This window comes from Rhinolophus sinicus, chromosome 14, assembly GCF_057876585.1.
Source record: "Rhinolophus sinicus isolate RSI-liver-muscle chromosome 14, RSI-T2T, whole genome shotgun sequence".
In the NCBI taxonomy this organism is placed as follows: domain Eukaryota; kingdom Metazoa; phylum Chordata; class Mammalia; order Chiroptera; family Rhinolophidae; genus Rhinolophus; species Rhinolophus sinicus.
Window position 1 is genome coordinate 177,656,082 of NC_142514.1, and position 23,227 is coordinate 177,679,308.

General features: G+C 45.5%; 1 protein-coding gene across 2 annotated transcripts; it reads left to right on the forward strand.

Annotated features, from left to right (window-relative positions):
• The first annotated feature begins 1,056 nt into the window (after positions 1-1,056).
• ZDHHC5 (zDHHC palmitoyltransferase 5) lies at positions 1,057-23,089 on the forward strand. 2 transcript variants are annotated; one of them, XM_019715382.3, is made up of 12 exons: positions 1,057-1,363; positions 4,525-5,718; positions 12,806-12,927; positions 16,123-16,280; positions 17,212-17,384; positions 17,541-17,643; positions 18,258-18,349; positions 18,780-18,912; positions 19,376-19,496; positions 19,902-20,014; positions 20,474-21,333; positions 21,774-23,089. In XM_019715382.3, exons 2-12 carry the CDS (start codon positions 5,615-5,617, stop codon positions 21,937-21,939), a joined length of 2,145 nt encoding a protein of 714 aa, XP_019570941.1. In that variant the 5' UTR covers positions 1,057-1,363; positions 4,525-5,614; the 3' UTR covers positions 21,940-23,089. The 2 variants fall into 2 exon arrangements, with proteins under 2 accessions (XP_019570941.1, XP_019570942.1); XM_019715383.3 differs by lacking the exon at positions 1,057-1,363 and adding an exon at positions 1,475-1,584.
• Positions 23,090-23,227: the final 138 nt, after the last annotated feature.

A 23,227-nucleotide genomic window follows, 5' to 3' on the forward strand; every position in this document is an offset into this window, starting at 1 on the left:
CTTTTTTTGAAAGACAATTATGTAATAGCCAGGGCTGTTTTCAAAAGAGAAATGGCCTGGGGCTAAATGAGAGAACACCTGGCCTTGTTCTTGGGTTCACAGCTGTGTAGAGCTAATTAGGGCAAAGTGTGGCGCTGTGCTCTGCCTAGAGTTGGCCAGAACCTCGCCAGGGACTGGAGCTTCTAGAGAACCTTTTCCTTCCAGCTAGATTAGGGATGCGGCGCCCATTCCTTGGATTGCAGTCAGAAACTAAGGGAATGAAGCGGAACCAAAAGCTGGCTCGCACCCCGGGGGGCCTCCCCCGCCCCAGAGGGCGCGCACTCCCTGTGCCTTCCGTCGCTGGCACTACGGTTCCAAGGCTCGCGCTCGCTTTCCTCTTCGTCCCCGGCTTTTGGGAGGAGCTTCGCCCCACACTGACTCTTCTAGTACCGGCAGCCCCTTCATGCGGGAGCCACAGCCAAGACCATTCCTTTCCCTGTGGGATTCTGCTGGTACCAGGCAACTCGCTGGACCGAGAACTGTTTCATCAAGAGTGTCTTAAATAAAGTTTTCTCCATCAAAAAAAGAGGAAAAAAGTGGGGGAGGGGAGGGATATTTAGTCGGAAAGGTTTGGCCAATGCCTGAAGGGGGAGAAGCAGGAAGACGGCGGGGCCTATATCGGTGATTGGTTCTACTAGAAGCCTGTCTGGACTGTACCACACTTACTTGGAGGTGGTCTGGCGAATTCGAAGGGGTAGCTGCTTGCTTTGATTTCTTCCAGCGCACACATATTACTACTTTTTACTTCAAAGGTTTCTGCTTGGATACAGCAGGAATAGAAAATAGGTCACAGGAAAAGGGAAGACTCGCGGGCCATTTCCCCATTTCTGACTCCTGCGCAGTACGCCAATCCCCCACTCCCAGTCACCTGCGGAACCCGACGGCCTTGCGCGCGCGTTCTCGTTTTCTCGCGTGCGTACGGCGCTGTGCTCCTGCAGCCAATCAAATCGCGAGGTCGCCGCGGTCGTCGGGGTTCGCGCGCACGTCCTAGAGCGGAGTGGGGGTGGGGGCTATGGGTGAATGGACGAGTGAGCGGGGGCGGGCGCGGCGGCGCGAGTCGCATGAATGAGAGAAACGTGCCCCGCGCGAGACGTCGCGCGTACCCGGGACAGGGAGCCAATGGGAATGCTGGGAGGGCTAGATACCCGGCACTGAGGGCAACGGTCGCGCGCCGGCTCGAAGACAAGCGTCGCCGAGCGGGAGCGCGCGGAGCAGGGCGGGCGTGGAGCGTGCGGGGGCCGCGCGCTTCTCCTCAGAGGCCGGACGGCACTGCTGGGAGGCAGCAGCGACAACGACGGCGGCGGTGACGGGAACCGCGCCGGGGGTGAGTACCGGGGACACCGGCCCCTGCGGAACCGGAAGTGCGGGGCCAGTGATGTGGGAGGGGAGAGTGACCTCTAGGGAAGGGGGACCGATGAGGGGGAGGTGGTTTGAGGCCCCATTCCTTCTCCGGGCCGGGTCATCCAACTGCGGCGGGACCCGTGGGCCCCGAAAACTGACGACGAGTAGAGGCCTGGGATCCACGGCCACCCGTGCTCAAAACGGGTTAGTGTCCGGCCGCCCGGTCCTCGCTCGGGATCCCGGTCTCTTCGGGCACCTGGCGCCCAGCCGCCGCCCCTTCCGCCCCCGGCCCTGCGCCGCCCGGCTCTGCTGTCTCCCGCAGTTCTTCCCGCAGCCCCAGTGGGCCCTGCCGCCGCGGATTCCGTCTTATCGGTCTCAGCTCAACCCCATGCAGTGATTCTCCTTGCCCCAGCTCCGGGGTGGGGACTGGGTGCTGTTCGCCTTTTAGCTCCCTGCATTTCAGGTCCCTCGCCCCACTCTGTTGATACTTGTTTTGGCTCAAGCCTTATCCTGTTACCTGTTCTCTCCTATCCGTCCACTTCCTCACCCCCACCAGCCGGGTGCTCCATGCTTTTAGTACTTTATACTTTTTAACAAGTGGAGCTCGGATATATTTGCCAATATTTTACCAATAGGAATCTCTTTGTGGGACAGGGAGGTGCAAGATGTTTTACCCACTTGGCCGACTTAAAACACTGAAATGAGAAGTAAGAAAGTGACTTAAAGTTATGAAAGGAAGTGTACGATCAGATATGTTATATTCTAGACCATTTTTCTGCCCTGGATTTTTCACTTCCTGCTCAGTGCCATCTTATCTAGGTTGATCTTGTATTCTCAGCCCTATTCTTTTATCCAAGTATATCCCTCTGTACTGTATCAAATCTCTTCAGAATGCTCATTATCACCCATTCGTTAAAACGCCACTAATGATTACAAGAAGTAGATATCGTGAACTTTGCTACCTCGGTATATAAGGATAACTTCTGCTTGACTTTTCAACCAATAATATATTGACATGTGGATTATTCCATGATACCTTGATTACTTTGTATTCAGATTTACTATATTGTTTATTACACCACTTTATTTCAACAAACAGTACTTGTGCTGTCAGTGGTACTGTCCATATCCATTCACTCCTTTAAGGAGATAAGTGTAATAAACCTTTGTTAAAGCCTTCAAACCACATACTCTCTGGTTTGTTTTACAGATACACATTTCCATTCCATAGATTACTCTGTGCCCGACTACGTCATATACATGCTTGTACACCTTTCTCATACTGGTATGGATCCAGACTGCTGGCTCTGATGAACCGTGCTCACCCTGCGGTCTTAGCTCTACTACCCATAGCACATCCCTCTGCTAAGACTTGGTGCGTCTTTATTATACCCAATAAATTCTTAAGCTATGTCTTGTCCCTTCTAATGTATACTTTCCAAACATCTCAGAGGCTGATCTCTTGTTTCTCAGTACTATACTCCCAAAATTGCATGGCCTTTTATACTCCTGCATTACTATGGCGGTATTAACCCATGTGACTTTTTTCCTGTCAGAAAATCTGTTCTGAAATAATATATGGTGTCTAAACGATTTCCTATGCTAGCTAAAGTATAAGCAGTGCAATTTTCCATCTTCTCTAATCTTTGGGATTTTGAGGGGAAAGTTTAATAGTACCGTCTACAAACCAGAAATTTGCTTCTCATTGTTAACAAAGTTACTTAGGCCTACATTTAGAAGGTTGGAATTTGATTCCTATAGGAAACTGAGAGTTAAATAGTCATAAAATTAGGGGCTAGAGAGGATTCGTCTTTTTTAGGACTTAAACAATTTCTCATAATCTCTGGGTGTTCACTTTGTTGTAATATTGCTGTTTGGCCCTCTAAAACACTGTTTTTCAAAGAGGGACATGATGCATTTTGAAAGAAGGTGCCTTTGCCTTCCATGCCACAGGTAGGGGAGAGGAAGTGATAAATTACAGGGCACATTTGTGTTTCATTATCCAAACTTTCTCATATTTTGGATCCAGACTTTCTGGCTTTGGTATTAAGGGGAAATATTAGATCACTTGGGTGTGACAAAACTTTTATTTTTAAATTTTAACAAGTTTTAAATTTTAACAAGTAAAATGTTTGGTCTGCAGATTTCAAGTTGTCATCACTGGGCAGGTAGTGTGGATGAGAAAGAGGTAGAAAGGGTTTGTGTTGGCAAAGAGACATGTGAACTCTTGGGTTCTGAACTTGACTGCTCAAGTGATTCAGTAGAATGGCCTCAGGCGTTCTCTAGTCTTCAATTTTACAGAGTAGGATAAGGGACTGTGTCACCGATAATGTCAGTTAAGTACTTTGAGATTACTAGATGAAAAGCATCCTATAAAATCCAAGGTGCTGATGTTATTTTGCTACTACCAACAACAGAAATAATTGTTAACTCTTCATCATATCAGGGAAGGTGGGGCTCATTTGACTTTCTAATAGGCCAATATAGGAATAAAAAATTGTCGAATTGGGTAGAAAAGGACCAGCCCTTATGGTTGACTCAGTTTCTCATAGAAGGTATCTCACCTTTCAGTCCAAGAACATTTCTCAATGTCCTTTCATATGTTATTCCAGAAGACCAAAAATTCAGCTTCTGTGTCTTCAGGGTTATAACTGAAAAGCATAGAAGGATAAGAGAAAGAGAGACATACGCAGAAAGGAAATGAGACTCACTGTCCTAATTTTGAGGTTATTTTTTCTCTTTTCATTGTAGCAATAAATACTCTTCGTCCAAAGAGAAATCTCTTTTCTAGGGCTGCCCTTCACTGCTTTGCCCTTGTTTGTTTTTAGATTTTGATATTTGTCACTGACTCTCTGTGTCAGGTGAGATGGGCCCCTTTCAAGAACTAATTCTTTGATGACCTTACGCCAGGTAAAACCATGTTCTTCTCTGTCTTATATGAACAGCACTTAGAAGAGTGAAGGATTCTGGATCCATTGTCCTCCCAGTTCAGAGCTCCACATACACACACGTGAAGTGGAAAATAATCTTTATTTCAAAAGGCATTTTGTAACAGAGTGGCCTGTACAGTTTTAGCCTTGATATTGTTAAGAAATGCCGTGAAAGAATTTCTTTGATAAAGATATTTGTTTTGTTTTTTTCCAGGTGAGGCACTGTAACCCAGTTGAACTCTGCATCCCGACAGCCCAAGATTGAAGAAGAAAGATCAGAGACATTGACTAACTTGGACACAGGGACCTCTTTGGATTTGCTTTCATCCACAGTAACCTTTAAAAAGTACCATAGAGTGGAATTGGTTTCTTCATCTTATTTTGCTTATTGGGAAGAACATGGCTTCCGGGATTTTATGTTTCCCTTTAGTTTTGCATGAACTCTCTAGGAAACGGAGCCGTTAAAGGGTTTGGGACTAACAAGAAGAGATTTGAAGACATAGAAGCTTGCTGTCTCTCTCTGTTTTCCGTCCCCCTTCAAGGAAAAGGATTTACAACTCAGCCTTGTAACAGCTGCTGTCCAGCTTTAGCCGTCAAGAGAAAATAAATAAATTAAATCACCACTGCCAGACTACAAGGCCTGAAGTCAAGGTGTGGGAGTGGTGGCATTGAAAAAACTGCCTAAAAGGGACAAGGACTGTAGTAAAAACCGCTTCTCTTTAAAGCTGGAAAGGGGCCCCAGGTTCCTTCTTGGATTAAAATAGAAACACAGGGCACACCTCTCTTGGTGCAGCTCACATTTTGGAAGTGTGGTAGTCGTGGAGGTACTATAGTATCTCCTCAGAAGAATTTTTCCTTGCCCGAAGTGGTCTGCCCTCTCCTGATGGTCTCCCCTTCTTTCCTTTTGAAGGCTTATCTCCATCCATGAACTATTCCTTGATCTGTCTGACTGCCTATGTTCTCTACCTGCAGCCATTTGCATGTGTACAGCCTACTGTTTGTCTCCAGTTTTACAACTGTACAAATTGTTTCTTAATCTCTCCTTCTGCCTTGTTCTGGGGAGGTGGTTATTCATTATTTGGAGTCACCTTTCCCCCTCCCATGTGCTTTCCTTCATTTGAGACCTTTTGACTTTTGGTTTTATTTGGGAGGGGGAAGGGTGATAATTTAAAATTTTCTGTTTCCCTGGTGTCCTTCCGTGCTCTTGAATCTCCATTGTTGCCCTCATCCCATTTTCTTGTCTGTTCTGCCGCTGTGTGGGCCTGGGCTATGCGGCAGGGCAGATCTCCCATCAGAGCTCCAACATGCCCGCAGAGTCTGGAAAGAGATTCAAACCCAGCAAGTATGTTCCGGTCTCAGCAGCCGCCATCTTCTTAGTGGGAGCTACGACCCTCTTCTTTGCCTTTACGTGAGTTTTCTCCCAGTGGTGGCATTTGGGGGGGGGGGGGGCATTCCATGGGAGGTGAGCGGGTATTTTTTTCTCTTGAGTTTTGCTTTCAAAGCCAAGCGACTGGGTGTGCTTGATGTCTGATAGAGGTAAATCCAGATCTAAGAGACGTGGTAGAAAGAGTGAAGAAAAGCCTGTCTTTTCAGCCTTGTTACAGATTTTACTCCATTGAATCTTTTATCCTCCCCTGCCTCCCTTCCTTTGGAATCACAGATGTCCTCATATTTTCCTACCCAGCTCCATCATTAGATGATCCTGAACTAGGAAGGAAGTGGGAGGGAACCACCAGAGAGGCTTGAAGCAGCTCAAGCAATCAGTTCTCTGAGAGAAAAGAACTAGACTAGATGAAAGGTTTTTCAGATAGTCATTAATGGCTTTTCCCCTGGATAGCTGAAGGCTGGATTTTACATTGTGGAAATGGACGGTACTGGAGAATTTCAGAATTGATTTAGAAGACATACCAGAGAGACAGTTTTGGCTTTTAGTATTACCCAGGTGGTTTTCAATGTATTCTTAAGAGCTGAAGCCTGGAGAAGTGAAGGCCACTGGGAAAAGGCAAGTTTTATTTAGGAAGGGAGTCCTAGAAGACTTCCTTTATATTCCTTCCTGATGAAGGGAATGGCAGTAATTCTCCCATTCCCTGGTCCTGTTAGGAAAAACAGTTGATATTGAAAGGTTTCCCACTTAGGATATTCAGTCTTTGTTCGTCTGCTTGTTATTGGAGGAGGGTGGTTTATCCTTACCCCTTTCTTCAGTATTTTAGCCATTGATCACCTGGCAAGCATCTTTGCTGTTTACCTGTTTATAAATTAACATGTCTGAGGCTTCTGAGCTTGAAACTGTCGAGTCATTGAGTTGGTGTTCTAGGTGTAGCTCTTGGAACAGTCAGAGCATGGTAGACTTTCTGGGAAGTTCACTTTGCTGTGTGTGGTTCAGGCTCAGACCTAATTGTGAGGTGCTGTTTAGAGGAATGGGAGGTTGCTGGGAAGAGGAAGAAAATGAAGTGGTAGGGAATGAAAGCAGTTTGGACTCACCGGAGGATGAACGAAGCAGGAATTGCTGGGCTGGGCGGTGGGGGTAGTTACTATTATGCGGAGAAACAGAACAGAAATTAAATCTGAGATAGGAAGGTAAAACCCCCCAAATTGAACTTCAGATGCAGAAAGAAATTCCAAAAAAAATGTGGGTCGTTTGGCTAAAAGAGTCAGCAAAATAATACCGATGTTTTCCATTTAGTTTTTTAAAAGGAAAAAGTCTGTTCCCTAAGGTATGCACCATCCTACCCCTCATGTCTCCCTCTGATGAGTAGAAGGTGTAGATCCCGTGGCCCCCAGCTCTCCCGCCCGAGCATACCTGCTGCTCCCTCAGACCTAGAGCAGCCGCTCTTCTCTGTCTTCTCTGTTCTTCATAATCATGGTATCTTGCTTAAATCCAACGTGTTCAGTGTTTGTCCTTCATGCATTGACTACTGATAAGGAGGAGTCTTCAGCTTCAGACTTCTGCTGGGAGGCTGGCTAGTCAGTAGAATCAACATTTTAACCATGGGACATTTGTATGGGATCTCAGTGTCCTTGTGGCAGTTGTGGAGGGATATGTACAAGACCATGCTGACACCCTTAGTCCTGCTTAATTGGCAAGGGTCTCTTTTTCCCTCACGTGGTAAAGCCTTTAGGAAGCTAGGAAATTCAGGGGACTGACTGGCTCAACTCATCTGTTCTTGAGATAGGGCAAGCAAAACGTTTGTTCCTAAGTTGCTAATCTGGAACCATTGAAGTGCTTGGCTGGTTATACCAGTTTCACCATAAAGAGTTGTTCTGACATAGGCATTTTCTCAACTGATAGTTGAAGCCATTTAACCTACTTTCCCATTCCCTGGTGCCAGAAAAGTAGGAAGAAGAATTCTGGAGCACAGTATTGACTCTGTTTGGAATTATTGCCTTTCATCCAGAGTTAGAATCCTTAAATCATAGTTTCCTTTGGCAGTTTTTTCAGGACCAGTTTCTGGGCTCTTTTTACCTCCCTAGGGTCTCCCTTGCCCACCTGTGGAGACATAAACACCCAATTTATCTTTATCACTCAGCTCTTGGTACTTCTGAAATTCTCATCTCTTCCTCTCGATCTGACCATAATAGTTCCTCTCCAAGCATGTATCTGAGCTGAGGTGCCACTCTTCTCCAGAACTGTTCCCCACCACCATGTTCTATGCCTTTTGAGGTTCAGTTCCTTGGAGAACCCCCAGTTTAAAATCATGTACAACCTAAAAACGAATTTATGATTTCAGATAGAGAGACAAGAGGAAGGCTGTCTTTGAACCAGGTCCTATTTGGGGCCCTAAATAAGTAACTACTCTGTCACCCTATTCACTAGGCTACGACTGTCTGTCATTATATTAGTATAAGCCTCAGGTGAGAATTACTTTGGGACCTAGAGGACTGGGAGAAGGAGGAAGAGTCTCTTTCAGCTGGCAAATATAATTAGTAGAGACATGGAGGCTTCAACCAATTAGAAACAATTTACCCAACATGTTTCTTTGTCAAATAGGGAAAGCTATGAGCAGAAATTCTCAGTTGGGCTTGGTCATCAAAAAATGGTCTGCTGCTGCAGAAAAGCTTGAATAAAACAGTTGAGGTCTTCCTCCTAAAAGCCTAATCCCCCTCATTCACTGAATTTGTCTAGTACCAAAACTAAGCAGGTGAGTTATCGGGGATCGTGTCTTAATTCTTTTCCCTTTTCATTATTTGGGAAGGAGAGTGTTTGCTAAAGTAACCCTCCCCCTCCCAATTAGGTTTTTTTCTTTTTAAGGAGGGGCACAGCTCACAGTGGCCCATGTGGGGATCGAACCCGCAACCTCGGTGTTATCAGCACCGTGCTCTAACCAGATGATCTACCAGGCCACCCCCCAGTTAGGTTCTAGACTCTGTGTTTAAGGTAACGTGCCTGGATCCTCATCGCTGCTTAGTCTCCTGTTTTGATTGGCAGGGGAGCAGGACGAGGTAAAAGGAACAAGCTCTCTCTGGGGGTCAGGAGACTGATTTTGGTGAAGCCTGGTAACCTTTGTGGACCTGTTTCTTCCTCAGATGATGAAGAAGTTGACCTAGAGCAGTTTATTTAAGCAACATGACCCTTTTTTCAAATGAGATCTGCTGTGGAACCCCAGTGTGTAAAACAGAAGAGTAGGACTGTGTGCTTCGAGTGAGGCTGCTGTGCAGAGGCTGGTGCACTTGGCAGCTCCTCTGCCTTCCTAGGGACCCTTGAGACCTTTTTAGGACTCCTGGCAGTACCATTTGAAATAAATCATTGAATTTTATCCTCTAAAGTCTCCTGGAGCTGCGAGTGAAGTCAGCCAGTGTCTCATTTTGTTTATTTCTAAAGTCAGTAGGGAGGGCATGAGGGGAGGGTAACCTGCCGCAGGTGATCCTCTGCGGGAAGGATAAAAGCCAGGGTTGTCCTGAGTGTCCCATGCAGGAGATTGCTTTCTTCCTTTCAGTTTCTGCCTCTGGCCCCTCCCAGCCCCGTGCTCCAGAGAGTTGGGCAACCTGAGTGACTCTCCCTCTGGTCCTTTTTCATGACTGCGGAGGTGCCAGCACCTGATTTGAGTGGGAGCAGCCTTGTGATTTAGGGCATTAATTGAGCAGTGATTGTTCCTTTGTCTTCCCACGTTGTTTTCTCATCCAGGAATATGTGTCCTATGTCTTGCACTGAGCTCCTTGAAAGTCTGGGTAACAGATACACCACAAATGAAGTGCTTTAAGAGAAACTTACCCACCTATACGGGAGAAGTTGTGTTCCCGTGGAGTCTTGAGGATCCCCACAGGCAGGAAGTCGGATATTCATTTCAGCCGTGCCTGTCCACCAGGAACACTAGGCGTATGCACTCCAGCTATGTGCGAGGCATGGGTGGAATGCACAGACCTGTTCTTCAGGAGCGCAGCCTATGTTCTGAGTGTTCTTGAATCTCCAGTACTTCAGATAGGGGAAGTGGAAAAGATGAAGGTGGAGCTGGAATGATAATTGATGATGATGGTAACAGTTAGTAATGTTTTTTCATGTGTATTCTAGCCAATGAATGCCCAGCATTAAGCCAGCTGGTTTAAAAAGAATTCCAGGATCTTTTCAGACATTGTCTCCTTCATTCTCATATCTGTATTGTGTAGCTGAAGTAACGAGCTTGGCCAGTTTCCTGTGGATTACCTAAGGCTAGGAGCAAAGCCTTGATTGAGCTAGGATTAAAATCCAAAACGCTTGACTCCTACTTGTGTTTCTTACCAGTAATTGAACCATTTTTTATAATGGGAAGTGTTAGAGAGAGCTCGGAAACACATTTTCAGGACTGTGGGTATTGAAACCTACTCTTCCCGTTTTATTTGGCCTTGAAAATAGGAGTGCTGAATGGGTGGGCAGAAGAACCTGTTTCTGGGATGGTATGGGTCTGGGAGTTTCATCAGTGAGTCAGCCAGCTTTCTGGGCTACGGCCACTCCCTATGCTTTGGAGCTCTGTGATTATTGCTATAGGCTGAGGACGAGCCCCAACAACTCCTCTCCTCATTTCAGGCCTCATCTCCTTCCATCAAAGGCAACAGATTCAGACAGGCTACTTGGACTTGGGGTGGTCACCTAGGAATCTGGCAAAATACTATAGCAACAGCAGGTCTCTCCCCGGGCCAAGCAGAATGTGGGATATGGCAGGAACAGGCCTTGCTCATACACGCCTCCTTGGTGAGGTGTTCCTGCAGCTAGAGTGTTCAGGTCGGAAGCAGCCGGTCTCTGGTTTGAATCTAGCAGCCTGTGAAATTGAGTTACTTGCATCATTTCTAGATACTGCCACACTGGGGGCAGGCTTTATTTTGGCAACATGCTGAACTCGATTCTAGAATTTCATACTTTAACTGGGATGGATTGATAGCAAGAAGGTTGCAGGGGTAAAGTTCATTATCCAGGGGAAGGTGTTTGGCAGGATACCCAAGAAATTGTGTGATTTGCTTTGTTTGGAAATACAGAAAATGAAGAAAGAATGGGGTCAGAAAGACGGACAGCTGAGCCTGCAAGGGGGCTGATGTCTCATTCTCATTCACCTTAGTGTCCCTCAGGGACAGAGGTACCCTTATTTTTTTCAGATGCTCAAGAGGCCACAGTAACCACAGGGGCCAATTCTAGGAATGAGACTTTTAAATCATGGCACCTCAGTGTTCTAAGGATTTAATTTCTTTTTCCCTTCTAATTATCTTCCCAGGCTGTAGGAGTCAAGTGAGTCACCCTTTCTCTTCTTCCCCAGGCGGAAATTGAAGCGACAGCTAACTACTAGGGAGGGGCTCTGACCTGGATGACTGGTTTTCAGTTTCTTTCCCTCCCTCCTCAGGAACCAGCAGCAAGCTTTAGGTGGGGCTGTTGAAGGACTCTTCCTTATTTGTAGTTCATCCCCAAATCTGCCAAGCTAGGGGGACATCTTTTCTGAAACAAAGAACCCCCAGAGGAAGAGGCTTCCATGGGAGACTGATAGAATAAACCTAGAACTGTGACAGAAGGTCTGTTTGCCTTTGAAATCGGTGCCTTCACTCACTCTAGCTTCATTATTTTATCTCCCAGTTATGTACTGACCCATCAGGAGAAGCAAAGAGTTAATTGATATTTACTATCTAAAAACCCTAGCATATAATGAATATTTACTTAATTTTTTTTTAAATGAATGACTAAATGGAATTTGAATAAATAGATGGTGGTGGTCAAGACCTGTGAAATGCTTTGTGGCAATCAGTTTTGTCTCTTATCATTAGTTTGTTTATATCTCATTAGGGAGCTCAATTCCTGTGAACTGTCCTGAATCACTGTTCAGGGCTGTGCTTTTTGTTTTGAGAAGTCACCTCTCAACAGAATCCAGGACTGCTGTGGGTGAATTTTCCAGACTCATATGCTGTGTTGGTCTCCTGGCCCCTCCTTCCTTTCAATGAACTCTTCCTTCCTTCTGACTGGACTAGATAAAGGGGACAAAGACAGATGCTGTCCTAATTCTGGAGATTAAATTCTGAGCCACAAAGCAGATTAGGGTATTTAGCCACTGTCTTGTAATGGGACATTCTTTCTGAGCTGAGACGGGAGAGAGAGGGCAATTGATACTACAGACAAAGCAAGCCGCACATCTATATTCTGAAACGTCCAGCTCGCAGGACATCATCAGAGAAGGAAGAGCACTTGCAGCATTCCTACTAGACTCACATCCTGACAAAAGCTGAGCATAATCCGGGAGCAGGGCACTTTCTTTTGGCCAAAGAAAAGTTACCTAAAGCGTACCTCTGATTTGCATGCTATGGAATACTGGATTGTTTGGCCAGTTTCTTCTTCCTAAGGACGTAGGACTGCATTGCTCTGATAGTTTCTCTTTTTTTCTTCCCTGCTCTTCTGCTTCATTTGTAGACCCCAAGGGATATAGTTCTGTGTCTTGATACTGATCCTTATCTGGGTGTTGTGTTTTTCTCTTCCCCACCTTGAGAACTAGCCTCTAGTTGAATAAAACTCTCGGGACTATCTGACGCAGTGATGAAACTTTAGGCAGTTGAGAGTGGTTCAGAGCCAGAGGGAGCAGGAGCCAGAGGCTGGTGGTATCCCAGGCTTCGGGCCAGTGTGCAGGTCAGTGGGGCGTGGCTGGGATCCAGAAGCCTTGGGCTGCTCCAGAGAAGGGAGCGTAGCTGGTGTCTGTTACACACTCAGCCCCTAGCTCCTGTGCCTGGTAAAAAGGAGACAAGAACAGATTCCAGAACGTGGCAGGACCACCAGGGAGGAAAGACTCTGAAGAACACAGACCTTAGTGCAAGGGGTTTCCGGATTTTTCAGAAGTAGACTCAAGAAATCCTGAGTATTGCGCTTTTATCTAAAAGGAGCATTTCCATGGGAAACTAGACCCATTTGTTGGAAAGGACAAAGATACTTTGAGCCAGCAACGGTGAAACTCACAAGATTTATATATAGCTTTGGGGGCTGAATCTTGAAAGATCTTTCTACGGTTGGTGTCCAAAGTGTGCGAGGTAGCCCCTCATTTTCTTTCTTATCTGTGCAGCTGTCCAGGACTAAGCATCTCTGTGTCACCTGCAGTGCCCATCTACAATGCGATTGTTTTTCTCTTTGTGCTGGCCAACTTCAGCATGGCCACCTTCATGGACCCAGGGATTTTCCCTCGAGGTAAGATTTCCCTTCCCTCTTGGAAGCTCCTTAGTGCCTTTGAAAAACAATGATTTTTAGACATACACATTTGGTCTTGGGAGTCTTGTGGTTTTGGGATACTTTTATAGTCTAATGGTGAAAAGCAGGTCAGGGTCTTCAGGAATATATGTCATAACTTCTAGTCATGTGATTTGACTTTGAGTCAACTATTTGATTTTCAGTTACCTGTTCAGCAGAAATATATTTTGAGCATAAAAGGATTGGACATTATTGGTAGGCACAGTAACATCCACGAAGAATTAGACAGTTATCACAGTGTGATGCAACCTGAAAGGGAGGCATGAACAGGGTTCTTTGAGACCACTGAAAGGAGTGCACTTACATTTGTCCAGATAAATTGAGGAAATGCAACCAAGTAGAGGATGGAGGGGAAGGGCATTCTGTGCAGAGGAAGGAGCATATGCAGAAGCTTGTAGCCATGAAATGCTGGACTCACTGGGATGGAAATAGCATGCATGCTGGGGCGAGAAGGGGCAAAAGATAAACCCAGAGCTCAATTGTGGGGGACTTTATATGCCAAATTAAATAGATTATATTTCTTCCTTTGGGCAGCAAGAGGTCTTTAATTAGGAATCACAGGATCAGATTTTATTTCACAAAAAATGATTCTTGTACGAATGTACAGATACTGTTTCTGAGGCTGTTGGAATAATGCAAACCGGATGAGGACTTGAATTCAAGGCTGGATTTACAGATTCTTCAGAAGTAGACTCCACAGGATTTTTCATCACCAGTTGCTTATTAGGGGATAGTGAGAGGGTAAAGAAGTTGTCTGGGGTAGTTCCAAGGTTCCTAACTTGGTAGATAAGTTGGATGCTAATTTTTATAAACCAGGATACGAGTTATAGGAATGTTGAACAGGTTTGGAGGGAAGACAGAGCATCTTAGACATGTTGAATTTGAGATACTTATGGGTCAGTTAGCTCGAGTTACCCAGTGAGCAATTGACACACTTGTAGTCCTCAGCCATGTGGTATTGGAAGCAACAGCAATACGATTATCTAGAGAAAGTAGAATGAGATTAGGAAACGACCAAGGTCAGACCTGACCTGACATTTTATAATACGGAACAGAGGAGAAGGAGGAGCCATCGAAGACTGGTTGAGCAAGAAAGGCTAGTAGGAGGAGAAACTGGACAAAGTAGAAACTAAGGAAAGTTCATGAAGTAGCTGATGGTTGGCAGTATGAGAAATTAGATCCAATAATATGGAATCTCAAAATTGCCCATTGTTAATTAAGAAATTAGTGATCTGAACAAGAACAGTTTTAATAGTGTGTATATATGTGTGTATGTGGGAGAGATAGTTAAATTACCAAAATTGTAATGATTTGGAAGACAATGAATGGGAAATGGGGAAGAAGAGTTAATGAGTCTTAAGATTATTCTTTCAAGGAGTGAAGCAGAGAAGACAGAAGATGGAATATCTCACAGGAGAGGGAGGATTTTTTTTTAATGACATAGAAGTCATGCTGGTAGCCTGAGGAGATGGTACCAGAGAAGAGAGAGAAGCTGAAATGGGAGAAGGGGGTCATTGAAGAGTGACCTAGAGGAAGGAGCTGCTTCCCCGTGCATGTGGGAAGGGCGATGCTTACAGAGGAGGCTGTTTCTGGGATAGGAGGTGAGAGTGAAAACCGTCACTGGTGGAATAAGAGGTAGAAAGAGAAATGGATGGAGGTTGTTGCTGATGACATCTGATTTTTCTCTCAAATGTGAAGCTGTCTTGTAAGAATGAGACAGGTGGAATTGGGATAGCAACTTTGGTGAGATGAGGTTTTTCTGAAATTCATTGTGCTCAAAAGCCTGTGTCACTGCACTTCATTTGTGACTTGTCTTTCAAAGATTAGGTGAATGAAAGGGAACTTTGAGTCTCTGAAGACAAGGGCTGTTTTAATGAGCCTTTAGTGTTCTTTTAGCAAATATTTATCTATGTGGAAGGCATTATGGTAATCTGGGATGATTTGTTTTTAAAAGGTCCTTGCTTTCAAATAGCTTGGTCTAGAAGGGAAGATGGGGAAAGCATTTATATATGAATAAGTACACTGTGTGATAAGAGAGTAATCAAAGAACTATGTAATACTTTAAGAAGAAAAAGAGCTCATTTCTGGTAGATGATGGTGTGGAAGGATCAGAAATTTCAAAATAAGTAGCATTTAATTTTTTTTCCTTTAAAAGAAAATTTTTTTTAAGAAAAGTAAAGATTTTAATAAATAGTGAATGTTTATTATGTAGAAACTATAAATAAATATCACCTGTAATGTCACATTCCAAAGATAACTACTGTTTATATTTTCTTCTAGTATTTTGAAGACATACATACAATATAATATATAGATGTGTGTATTTTATCTCTATTCTCAAGATGGGATCTTTTTTGTTTGTATAGTTCTTTACCTTGCATTTTTTCACTTATTTATATTATAAGCATTTCCTCAAGTTAGTAAAATTGGAGAACTCAATTTTCAACCCCTACACCATAACTTACCTAATTAGTTTTCCTTCCCACGTGTATTTTTTTCTAGATTAATAATAAAAAATAACAATTGCACACAGTAGATGAGAAGGAAAATAAAATCCTTTAAGTTTTGAAGTGGGCTGGTGGGTTTGGATAGCTAAGAATTGAAAGGGCATTCAGATACAGAGAAATGTCTCGAGCCAAGAAACAATACCAAACTATACACATATAGGGAATTAATAGAGTGGGGGAAAGTCTTTTGGGCAAAGGCCTTGGCCATAGCTAAAAAGGTTGACATTTGGTCCTCTCTGGGATTACTGTAGTTCAGTCATGAATTTGTAGATATTGAACTATTATGCAAACTCATTGTAAATGTGTGCTTTGGTCTGTAAATTATTTCTTTTAAAACAATCATAATATATGTACAGCAAGAATATCAGCGTACCCATAGCAGAGCCACCTCTGAGTTGTGTTCTTGTGAACCTCATTTCCCAATGCAAAATAAACTGCTTCCTCATCTGTGCTGCCATAGTCGTATAGAGAGCTGATCTCACAGTATTAGAGTTACTAGTTCCTAGCCTCTCTCCCCCATTAGTCTGAATTCCTCGAAGGCAGAGGCCATATCTTAAATAGCACTGCATTCCAAGTGCTAAGTACATTCTGGCACAGTTGTTTTTTAATTGACTTTTCCTCTCTGCAGCTGAGGAGGATGAAGATAAGGAAGATGACTTCCGAGCTCCCCTTTACAAAACAGTGGAGATCAAGGGCATCCAGGTGCGCATGAAATGGTGTGCCACCTGCCGCTTCTATCGTCCTCCTCGGTGTTCCCACTGCAGCGTCTGCGACAATTGTGTGGAGGTAAGAACCCTGAGAGAGGTGAGACTTGATGCTTAACCCAGGTGATCTTCTTCATTCCCACAGAGTAAGGATTGAATCCCATAGAGTAAGAATTGAATCCAGTGGATTCCTGGCCTTGGGTGAAACAGTCTTGGCTAACTACCTGGGCTGTGTGCTCTGGCTATGTCCAAAAGTGTTAGCGGTGACATACACATGAGAGGTAGAGCATAAATATTCTGCTGTTACAGGAGGGACCTCATGTGGCCATAGGCTTGCTCAACACCAAGATTCATAGTTCCAGCCTTCCTTCCCTTGGCTCATCTTCTGCTTATTTGTCCTGGCTTTGTGTTACCTCTTGCTTCCACTGCATCATGCTGTTGCATTCAAATTTTACACCTGTATTTCTTTTCCTGCCTGTCCTTTTGCATCTCTTGATTTTATTTGTAACTCTTTTCCCCCACAACTTTTACTTAGCTATAAGCAGTTGCCTGTCAGATTTTCCTTTGAAGCCTCTTTTCTTGTGAATCTTGATGTTTTTACAAAGTCTCTGACATTCGTCCCTTTCAGGGTTTCTTGGTCACATGGGATAAACTTTGAGAAGCGGCCTTGGCCTTTGATCATCAATCTCTGGAAGGTCTTCCTTACAGATTGATAGAGCAAGATCAACTACTTTTTCTTTCTTCCTTATCTACCTTCTGAAGGGCGCAGCTCACAGTGGCCCATGCGAGGATCGAACCGGCAACTTGGGTGCTACCAGCACCACGCTCTACCCAACTGAGCCAACCGGCCACCCCAAGATGAACTGCTTTTTAATTTTGCAACTAAATGATGAACGTGATCACAGATTACTGAACATAACATTTAAGTTCTGCTCTTTGTTCCTCTTCTTGACCGAAGTGATCTAGTGCTATGGTCCAAGGATGCCTCTAAGTCTGTCTCTTTTTGCCCCTAGGAATTTGATCATCACTGCCCCTGGGTGAACAACTGTATTGGTCGCCGAAACTACCGTTATTTCTTCCTCTTCCTCCTTTCCCTGACAGCGCACATTATGGGTGTGTTTGGCTTTGGCCTCCTTTACGTTCTCTGTCACATGGAGGAACTCTCAGGGGTCCGCACGGCTGTCACGTATCCTTCAAGGCCCGTGGGTTGCATGATTGGGAGGGGGAAGAGTGAGGAAGTTTGAATGCTGTGGTGGTAGTGAGGCTCAAGGAAGATGGCCACAGCATGGGCTGGGGAAGGTGAGATCGTGCTGCTCTGTTCTCCTTGACTGTTTGGCTTCAGAATGGCAGTGATGTGTGTGGCTGGCTTATTCTTCATCCCTGTAGCTGGCCTCACGGGATTTCACGTGGTGCTGGTGGCTAGGGGACGCACAACCAATGAACAGGTACGGGAAGAAGTGACGGGAGACCCATGTGGAATAGGCAGGGCATGTGTCAGGTAGCCCTCTGAGTAGTGTGTGGCATAGTGCTTCCATGAATGGATGCTTCATGAATACTTTTTATGAGGAAAGCCCAAGTTCCTCCTGTAAGCATGAGAGCAGAGGCCATTTCTTAGTTAACAAACATTTACAGAATCCCTTCTATATACTGCACAGTTTGGGCTCTGGGCTTGTAAAACATTTAATAAAAGACCTGGGTCAGCTTATAGTGCTGCTTAAAGGAAAACAGTTATTTTTATACATAAAATAATAGATAACCTTACTTGTTTGCTCTTATGAGTATTAGCTTTCAAGAGCTCTTTATCCCATTTTACATGAGGAAACTCGTGTCTAGGGTGAGACAGCTACCATGAGTTAGACCTAGGACTTGAACTGAGGACCCTGACTCTAGAATTCCCATTCTTAGCCTCTGTAGGATAAGCTGCTTGGTGTCAGGATTGTGTTTCACTCATTTTTGTTTCTCTAAGGTAGTGGGTGCACAGTAATTTCTCATTGATGTTTTGGCCTTTGGAGGTCAGGATCCCATCGTCTCACTGATTGGACCTTTTCTTTCCCTCCAGGTTACGGGTAAATTCCGGGGAGGTGTGAACCCCTTCACCAATGGCTGCTGTAACAATGTCAGCCGTGTACTCTGCAGTTCCCCAGCACCCAGGTACATCTACCCTTTCGGTCTAGGGTTCACCCTTGGTCAAAACTTTTGTCATCTTTGGGCTTTTTCTGGTATGGGGAGGTCTGGTGGGAGACGGCCTTTAGGAAGGATTCTCTTAGAATGGGAAGTACCTGCAAGAGAGAGACATGCCATCCTTCAGTGGACCCCGTGAGTTCAGTTGATGTGCCAGGTATTATGGTTCTATCCTCTGAGAGTTGAGGGTGAGATTTACTCCCGAGTGCCTTGAGCTAGGCATCTGCCCAGAGGCCTTGCTTTGCTGCAGTTCTTCATGGAATCAAAGAAATCAGTTCAGTGCTAACCTTTTCACTGGCCTTGTAGGACTGTTTCTTGTGTAAAATGCTTTACACAAGGTAGGCAACCGATAAATACAGAGGAATGAATCAATGAAAGCCCTCTTATTCTTGACACTCAGGTATTTGGGGAGACCAAAGAAAGAGAAGACAATTGTAATTAGACCTCCCTTCCTTCGACCAGAAGTGTCAGATGGGCAGATAACTGTGAAAATCATGGACAATGGCATCCAGGGAGAGCTGAGGAGAAGTAAGGTGAGAAATTTAGGGGAGGAAAGCTAGGTAACTTGGGGACCCTCACTCATGGCAAAGAGATGGAAACTTGCTTTTAGTTTCATCTCTTTTAGTACTTACCACTTTCTAATTTGTGTTAAAATTACTAAATACATATCTTTTCTCCATTAGATTGTAAATTTATTGACATTAGACATTGGGTCCATTCATTTCCATGTCTTCATAGGACTTAACATAGCAGCTTGCAGATGGTAGGAGCTCAACAAATAATTGCGGTGAAAATGAACAAAATGACAGGAGTAACCCTTGTTGAAAAGTTTTCTTTATCCAGTACCATCCCCAAACTGACTCTTGTCCTTTGTCTTCCAGCCCCAGTTTAGAAATACATGATAATTGACTCCCCAACACCCACGTATACCAGTTTAATACTTTGAGTTGCCCTAATGCCCAGTTCTCCAAATCTGATTCTCCCTCCTTTATCCAGTCTAAGGGAAGCTTGGAGATCACAGAGAGCCAGTCTGCAGATGCTGAACCTCCACCTCCTCCCAAGCCGGACCTGAGCCGTTACACGGGGCTAAGAACACACCTCAGCCTAGCTAATGAGGGTAAGTGCAGCGGCAGGAGTGAGAAGGTGACTAAACCGTGGAGTGGACAGGCAGGCCAGGGCTGGGAGATAATACTTGTGTTGTGGCTGAGAACACCCAACAGGTGCTCCTTGAGCAACACTTCTTTGGTCAACTGGAGAAGGGGGATGCACTTAGCTATTGGACGTTTGTTGGGGGACTGCCAGCTCTGGACAGAGCAGAGAGACCTGTTTGGTGCCTTCTCTCACTGTGAGTTCTGGGCTAGTATGAGTCTTCAGTATTGATTTCAGCAAAATCATGTTCCCAGGACGTTCCCTGTGCTGGCTATGTGGACTCCTACCTTGTTCTCCCATGTACTCTAGGGAACTGTAGCCAGGCTGAGAGAGCAGCTTGTAAAGTGGTGGCCCCTGGGCCTTTTTCCTGCAGATAGCAGCCTCTTGGGCAAGGACAGCCCGCCCACACCTACCATGTACAAGTATCGGCCAGGCTACAGTAGCAGCAGCACATCAGCCGCCATGCCTCATTCTTCCAGCGCCAAGGTACTGCGTTCTCTAAGAAGTAGGTCGTAATGTATGCCAACTGCTGTGGGGAAAGGAGATTGGGAGAAGGGAAGGAAGAGGCAGAGGGAAGAAAAGAAAACCAGACGCATGTTACTAAGTGTTCGTGTTAGTGGGACTAAACTTCCTTGATAGAGTTACTTCATCAAAGGGGGTGATGTGGCATAATAGAAAAAAGCACTGATGGCAGTGTCATACCTGACTTAAAAACCCATCGCGGGCAAGTTACTTAACCTCTCTAAGCCTTATTTTGTGCATCTTAAAATGAGATCATTTGTTCCAACTCAGATTTGCTTTAGGGGCTAAGTAAGATAACACACGTAATGTTGTAGACATACTGTGGCACAGAGCAGACAGTTTTTCACTGACGCCTTGGGCTCTGGGACCTGGCGTCTGTACACAAGGAGGAGCACTAAGAACCTGCTTTACTTTCTTCCCCAGTTGAGTCGTGGTGACAGCTTGAAGGAACCAACCTCAATTGCAGAGAGCAGCCGCCATCCCAGCTACCGCTCAGAGCCCAGCTTGGAACCAGAGAGCTTCCGTTCTCCCACCTTTGGCAAAAGCTTTCACTTTGATCCACTGTCCAGTGGCTCACGCTCCTCCAGTCTCAAGTCAGCCCAGGGCACAGGCTTTGAGCTGGGCCAACTGCAGTCCATTCGTTCAGAGGGTACAACCTCCACCTCCTATAAGAGCCTGGCCAACCAGACACGCAATGGAAGTCTATCTTATGACAGCCTGCTCACTCCTTCAGACAGCCCTGATTTCGAGTCAGTGCAGGCAGGGCCTGAGCCAGACCCGCCTTTAGGCTACACCTCTCCCTTCCTATCAGCCCGGCTGGCCCAGCAACGGGAAGCCGACAGGCACCCACATTTGGTGCCAACCGGCCCAACACACCGAGAGCCCTCACCGGTCCGGTACGACAATCTGTCGCGCCATATTGTGGCCTCCCTCCAGGAACGAGAGAAGCTGCTCCGCCAGTCACCCCCACTCCCAGGCCGTGAGGAAGAACCAGGCTTGGGGGACTCAGGCATTCAGTCAACACCAGGCTCAGGCCATGCCCCTCGTACTAGTTCCTCTTCAGATGATTCGAAGAGATCACCCTTGGGCAAGACTCCACTGGGACGCCCAGCTGCCCCCCGTTTTGGCAAGCCAGATGGGCTAAGGGGCCGGGGACTAGGTTCCCCTGAAGCAGGCCCAACTGCCCCATATCTGGGCAGATCTATGTCTTACAGCAGCCAAAAAGCCCCAGCTGGTGTCTCTGAGACGGAGGAAGTGGCCTTGCAGCCGTTACTGACACCCAAGTAAGTATTAGTCCATCCTGGCCCTCAGCAGACTTGAAATTAGCAGACCGCCCTGCAGAAGGCGTTAGGGCTACACTTGTTCATTCTAGTGTAGAGGGACCCAGGGTTATCCTGCGTGTAGGGAGCTCTTCATTTTCATTCTCACTCCAGCTGCCTGTTAAGGGATACTTTAAATACTTTTTTCTTAGTCCTGTCTTCTTAAAAAGTGATTCATTTGTCTGAGAGTAAGTATGCAAGGTATCTGCTATTGGAGAGAAGGAATAAATAGGGGAGCTAGGGAATCAGGGTTGTTTTAAGCAGGGCAATAAAGCAAAAGGGAATGTTTGGGTGAAAAAGTGTATGTGTAGAAAAGTATATCATTTTATTCTCTGAACATTTAAAACTATCTCCCATTTCTGTTTTATGTCCCATTTCCTGACATTCTCTTCTTTTCTTCCCAGAGATGAAGTACAGCTCAAGACCGCCTACAGCAAATCCAACGGGCAGCCCAAGAGTCTAGGCTCAGCATCCCCTGGCCCAGGCCAGCCACCTCTGAGTAGCCCCACAAGGGGAGGAGTCAAGAAGGTGTCAGGGGTGGGTGGCACCACCTATGAGATTTCGGTGTGAGCCCTTGGCACCTCCCCTCCCCTGCACCTCTGCGCCTACACCAAAGGGCCCCAGGTGGCCACCTTCCTTTCCTTAAGGGGCTCCCCTCCCCTGCATGGACATTTTTTAAACCACCGATTCCAAGAGGATGAGGAGCGTTTTATAAAATGCAACGGGGTTGGGGAGTTGGAGAGTTGGGGCCCTGAGACTGGGGTAGCAATCTTTACCTTTACCGTATAAGACCTTCCCTTCCTTGACCCCTGGACCAGACTCAGTGGACATTTGTGCAATTGCTCGCCCTGGAGGGAACCAGATCATTTTTAAACCAGAAATAATTTTTTTTATTATTGTTACGGATTCTATTTTTTTCCTCTTCTGCGTTACCAGGTGTGTGTGTACATATATATATATATTATAAATATCAAAGAAATTATATATCTATCCTGGGATGGGAAAATGAGGGAGGGATATGTTTAAGGAGGGGAATCTTACTCTTCCCATTCCTCAGACCAGCAGGAAAAGAGGGGATACAAGTCTTCCTTTTCCCTAGAGTTCCCTCTCTCGTCCCAGTTACCAACTAAGGAAATAGCACCCCCTGTTGCTGGTGCTAAGTGATCAGGAAAGAAACTGGGGAGAGGCGAGTCTGGGGTCTTGGTCAGAAGAGCGAGAACCTGGAGAGGAGAGTTAGTTTTCTAGGCTCACTGGCACTTAGTTTCCCCAGGAAAGGGGTCACAGCCCCATGACTTTGGTGGCGGTGGGGAGATCAGGAAAAGAGCTTGGCCAAGCTCCAGAAACAATATTAGATAATCCCCCCTTCTTGGGGGAGAGGGATTAGGATTAGGGTGGGCTTCTTCAACTAGCCCCTCAAAACCTTCCCCCATCTCACACAGTTAACATTTTTAAATCCAAGGCTGGGAGAGAAGAATCCAAAAAGCAATATTTTTCATCACATGCCAAAAACGGGGATAGAGAGGAGTGGCAGGCCTAGGCCCCTCTGAGTGTCCCTTGGGGGTTCCCCTCAGCCCACCTCAATATGGTGCTGGGTAGAGGGGATACCTGGGTTCTAACCTCTAAATAGGGGAGACCCCAGCCTCTTGATAGAGGCCCTTTTATTTTTTATTCTGATTAGCCATTTTAAACCAACAAGGAATAAAAAGATATCCTGATCTAACCAGCTCCCCCTGACTTGCGTTATTTTATCTGGTTAAGACAGGGTAAGTGATCCCTGGTGAGAAGTTACAAAGAAAACCTCAGAAGTTTCTCTGGTCCTGACCCATCTGTAGGCAGGATTATAGTGAAAGTAATCACT

Bases quoted from the DNA above. Each gene is read 5' to 3' on its own strand.
- ZDHHC5 (XM_019715382.3), top strand. From the start codon at position 5,615: ATGCCCGCAGAGTCTGGAAAGAGATTCAAACCCAGCAAGTATGTTCCG. The intron at 5,719-12,805 runs GTGAGTTTTCTC...TTATCTGTGCAG, and splicing joins ACCCTCTTCTTTGCCTTTAC to CTGTCCAGGACTAAGCATCT. The intron at 21,334-21,773 runs GTAAGTATTAGT...TTTTCTTCCCAG, and splicing joins CAGCCGTTACTGACACCCAA to AGATGAAGTACAGCTCAAGA.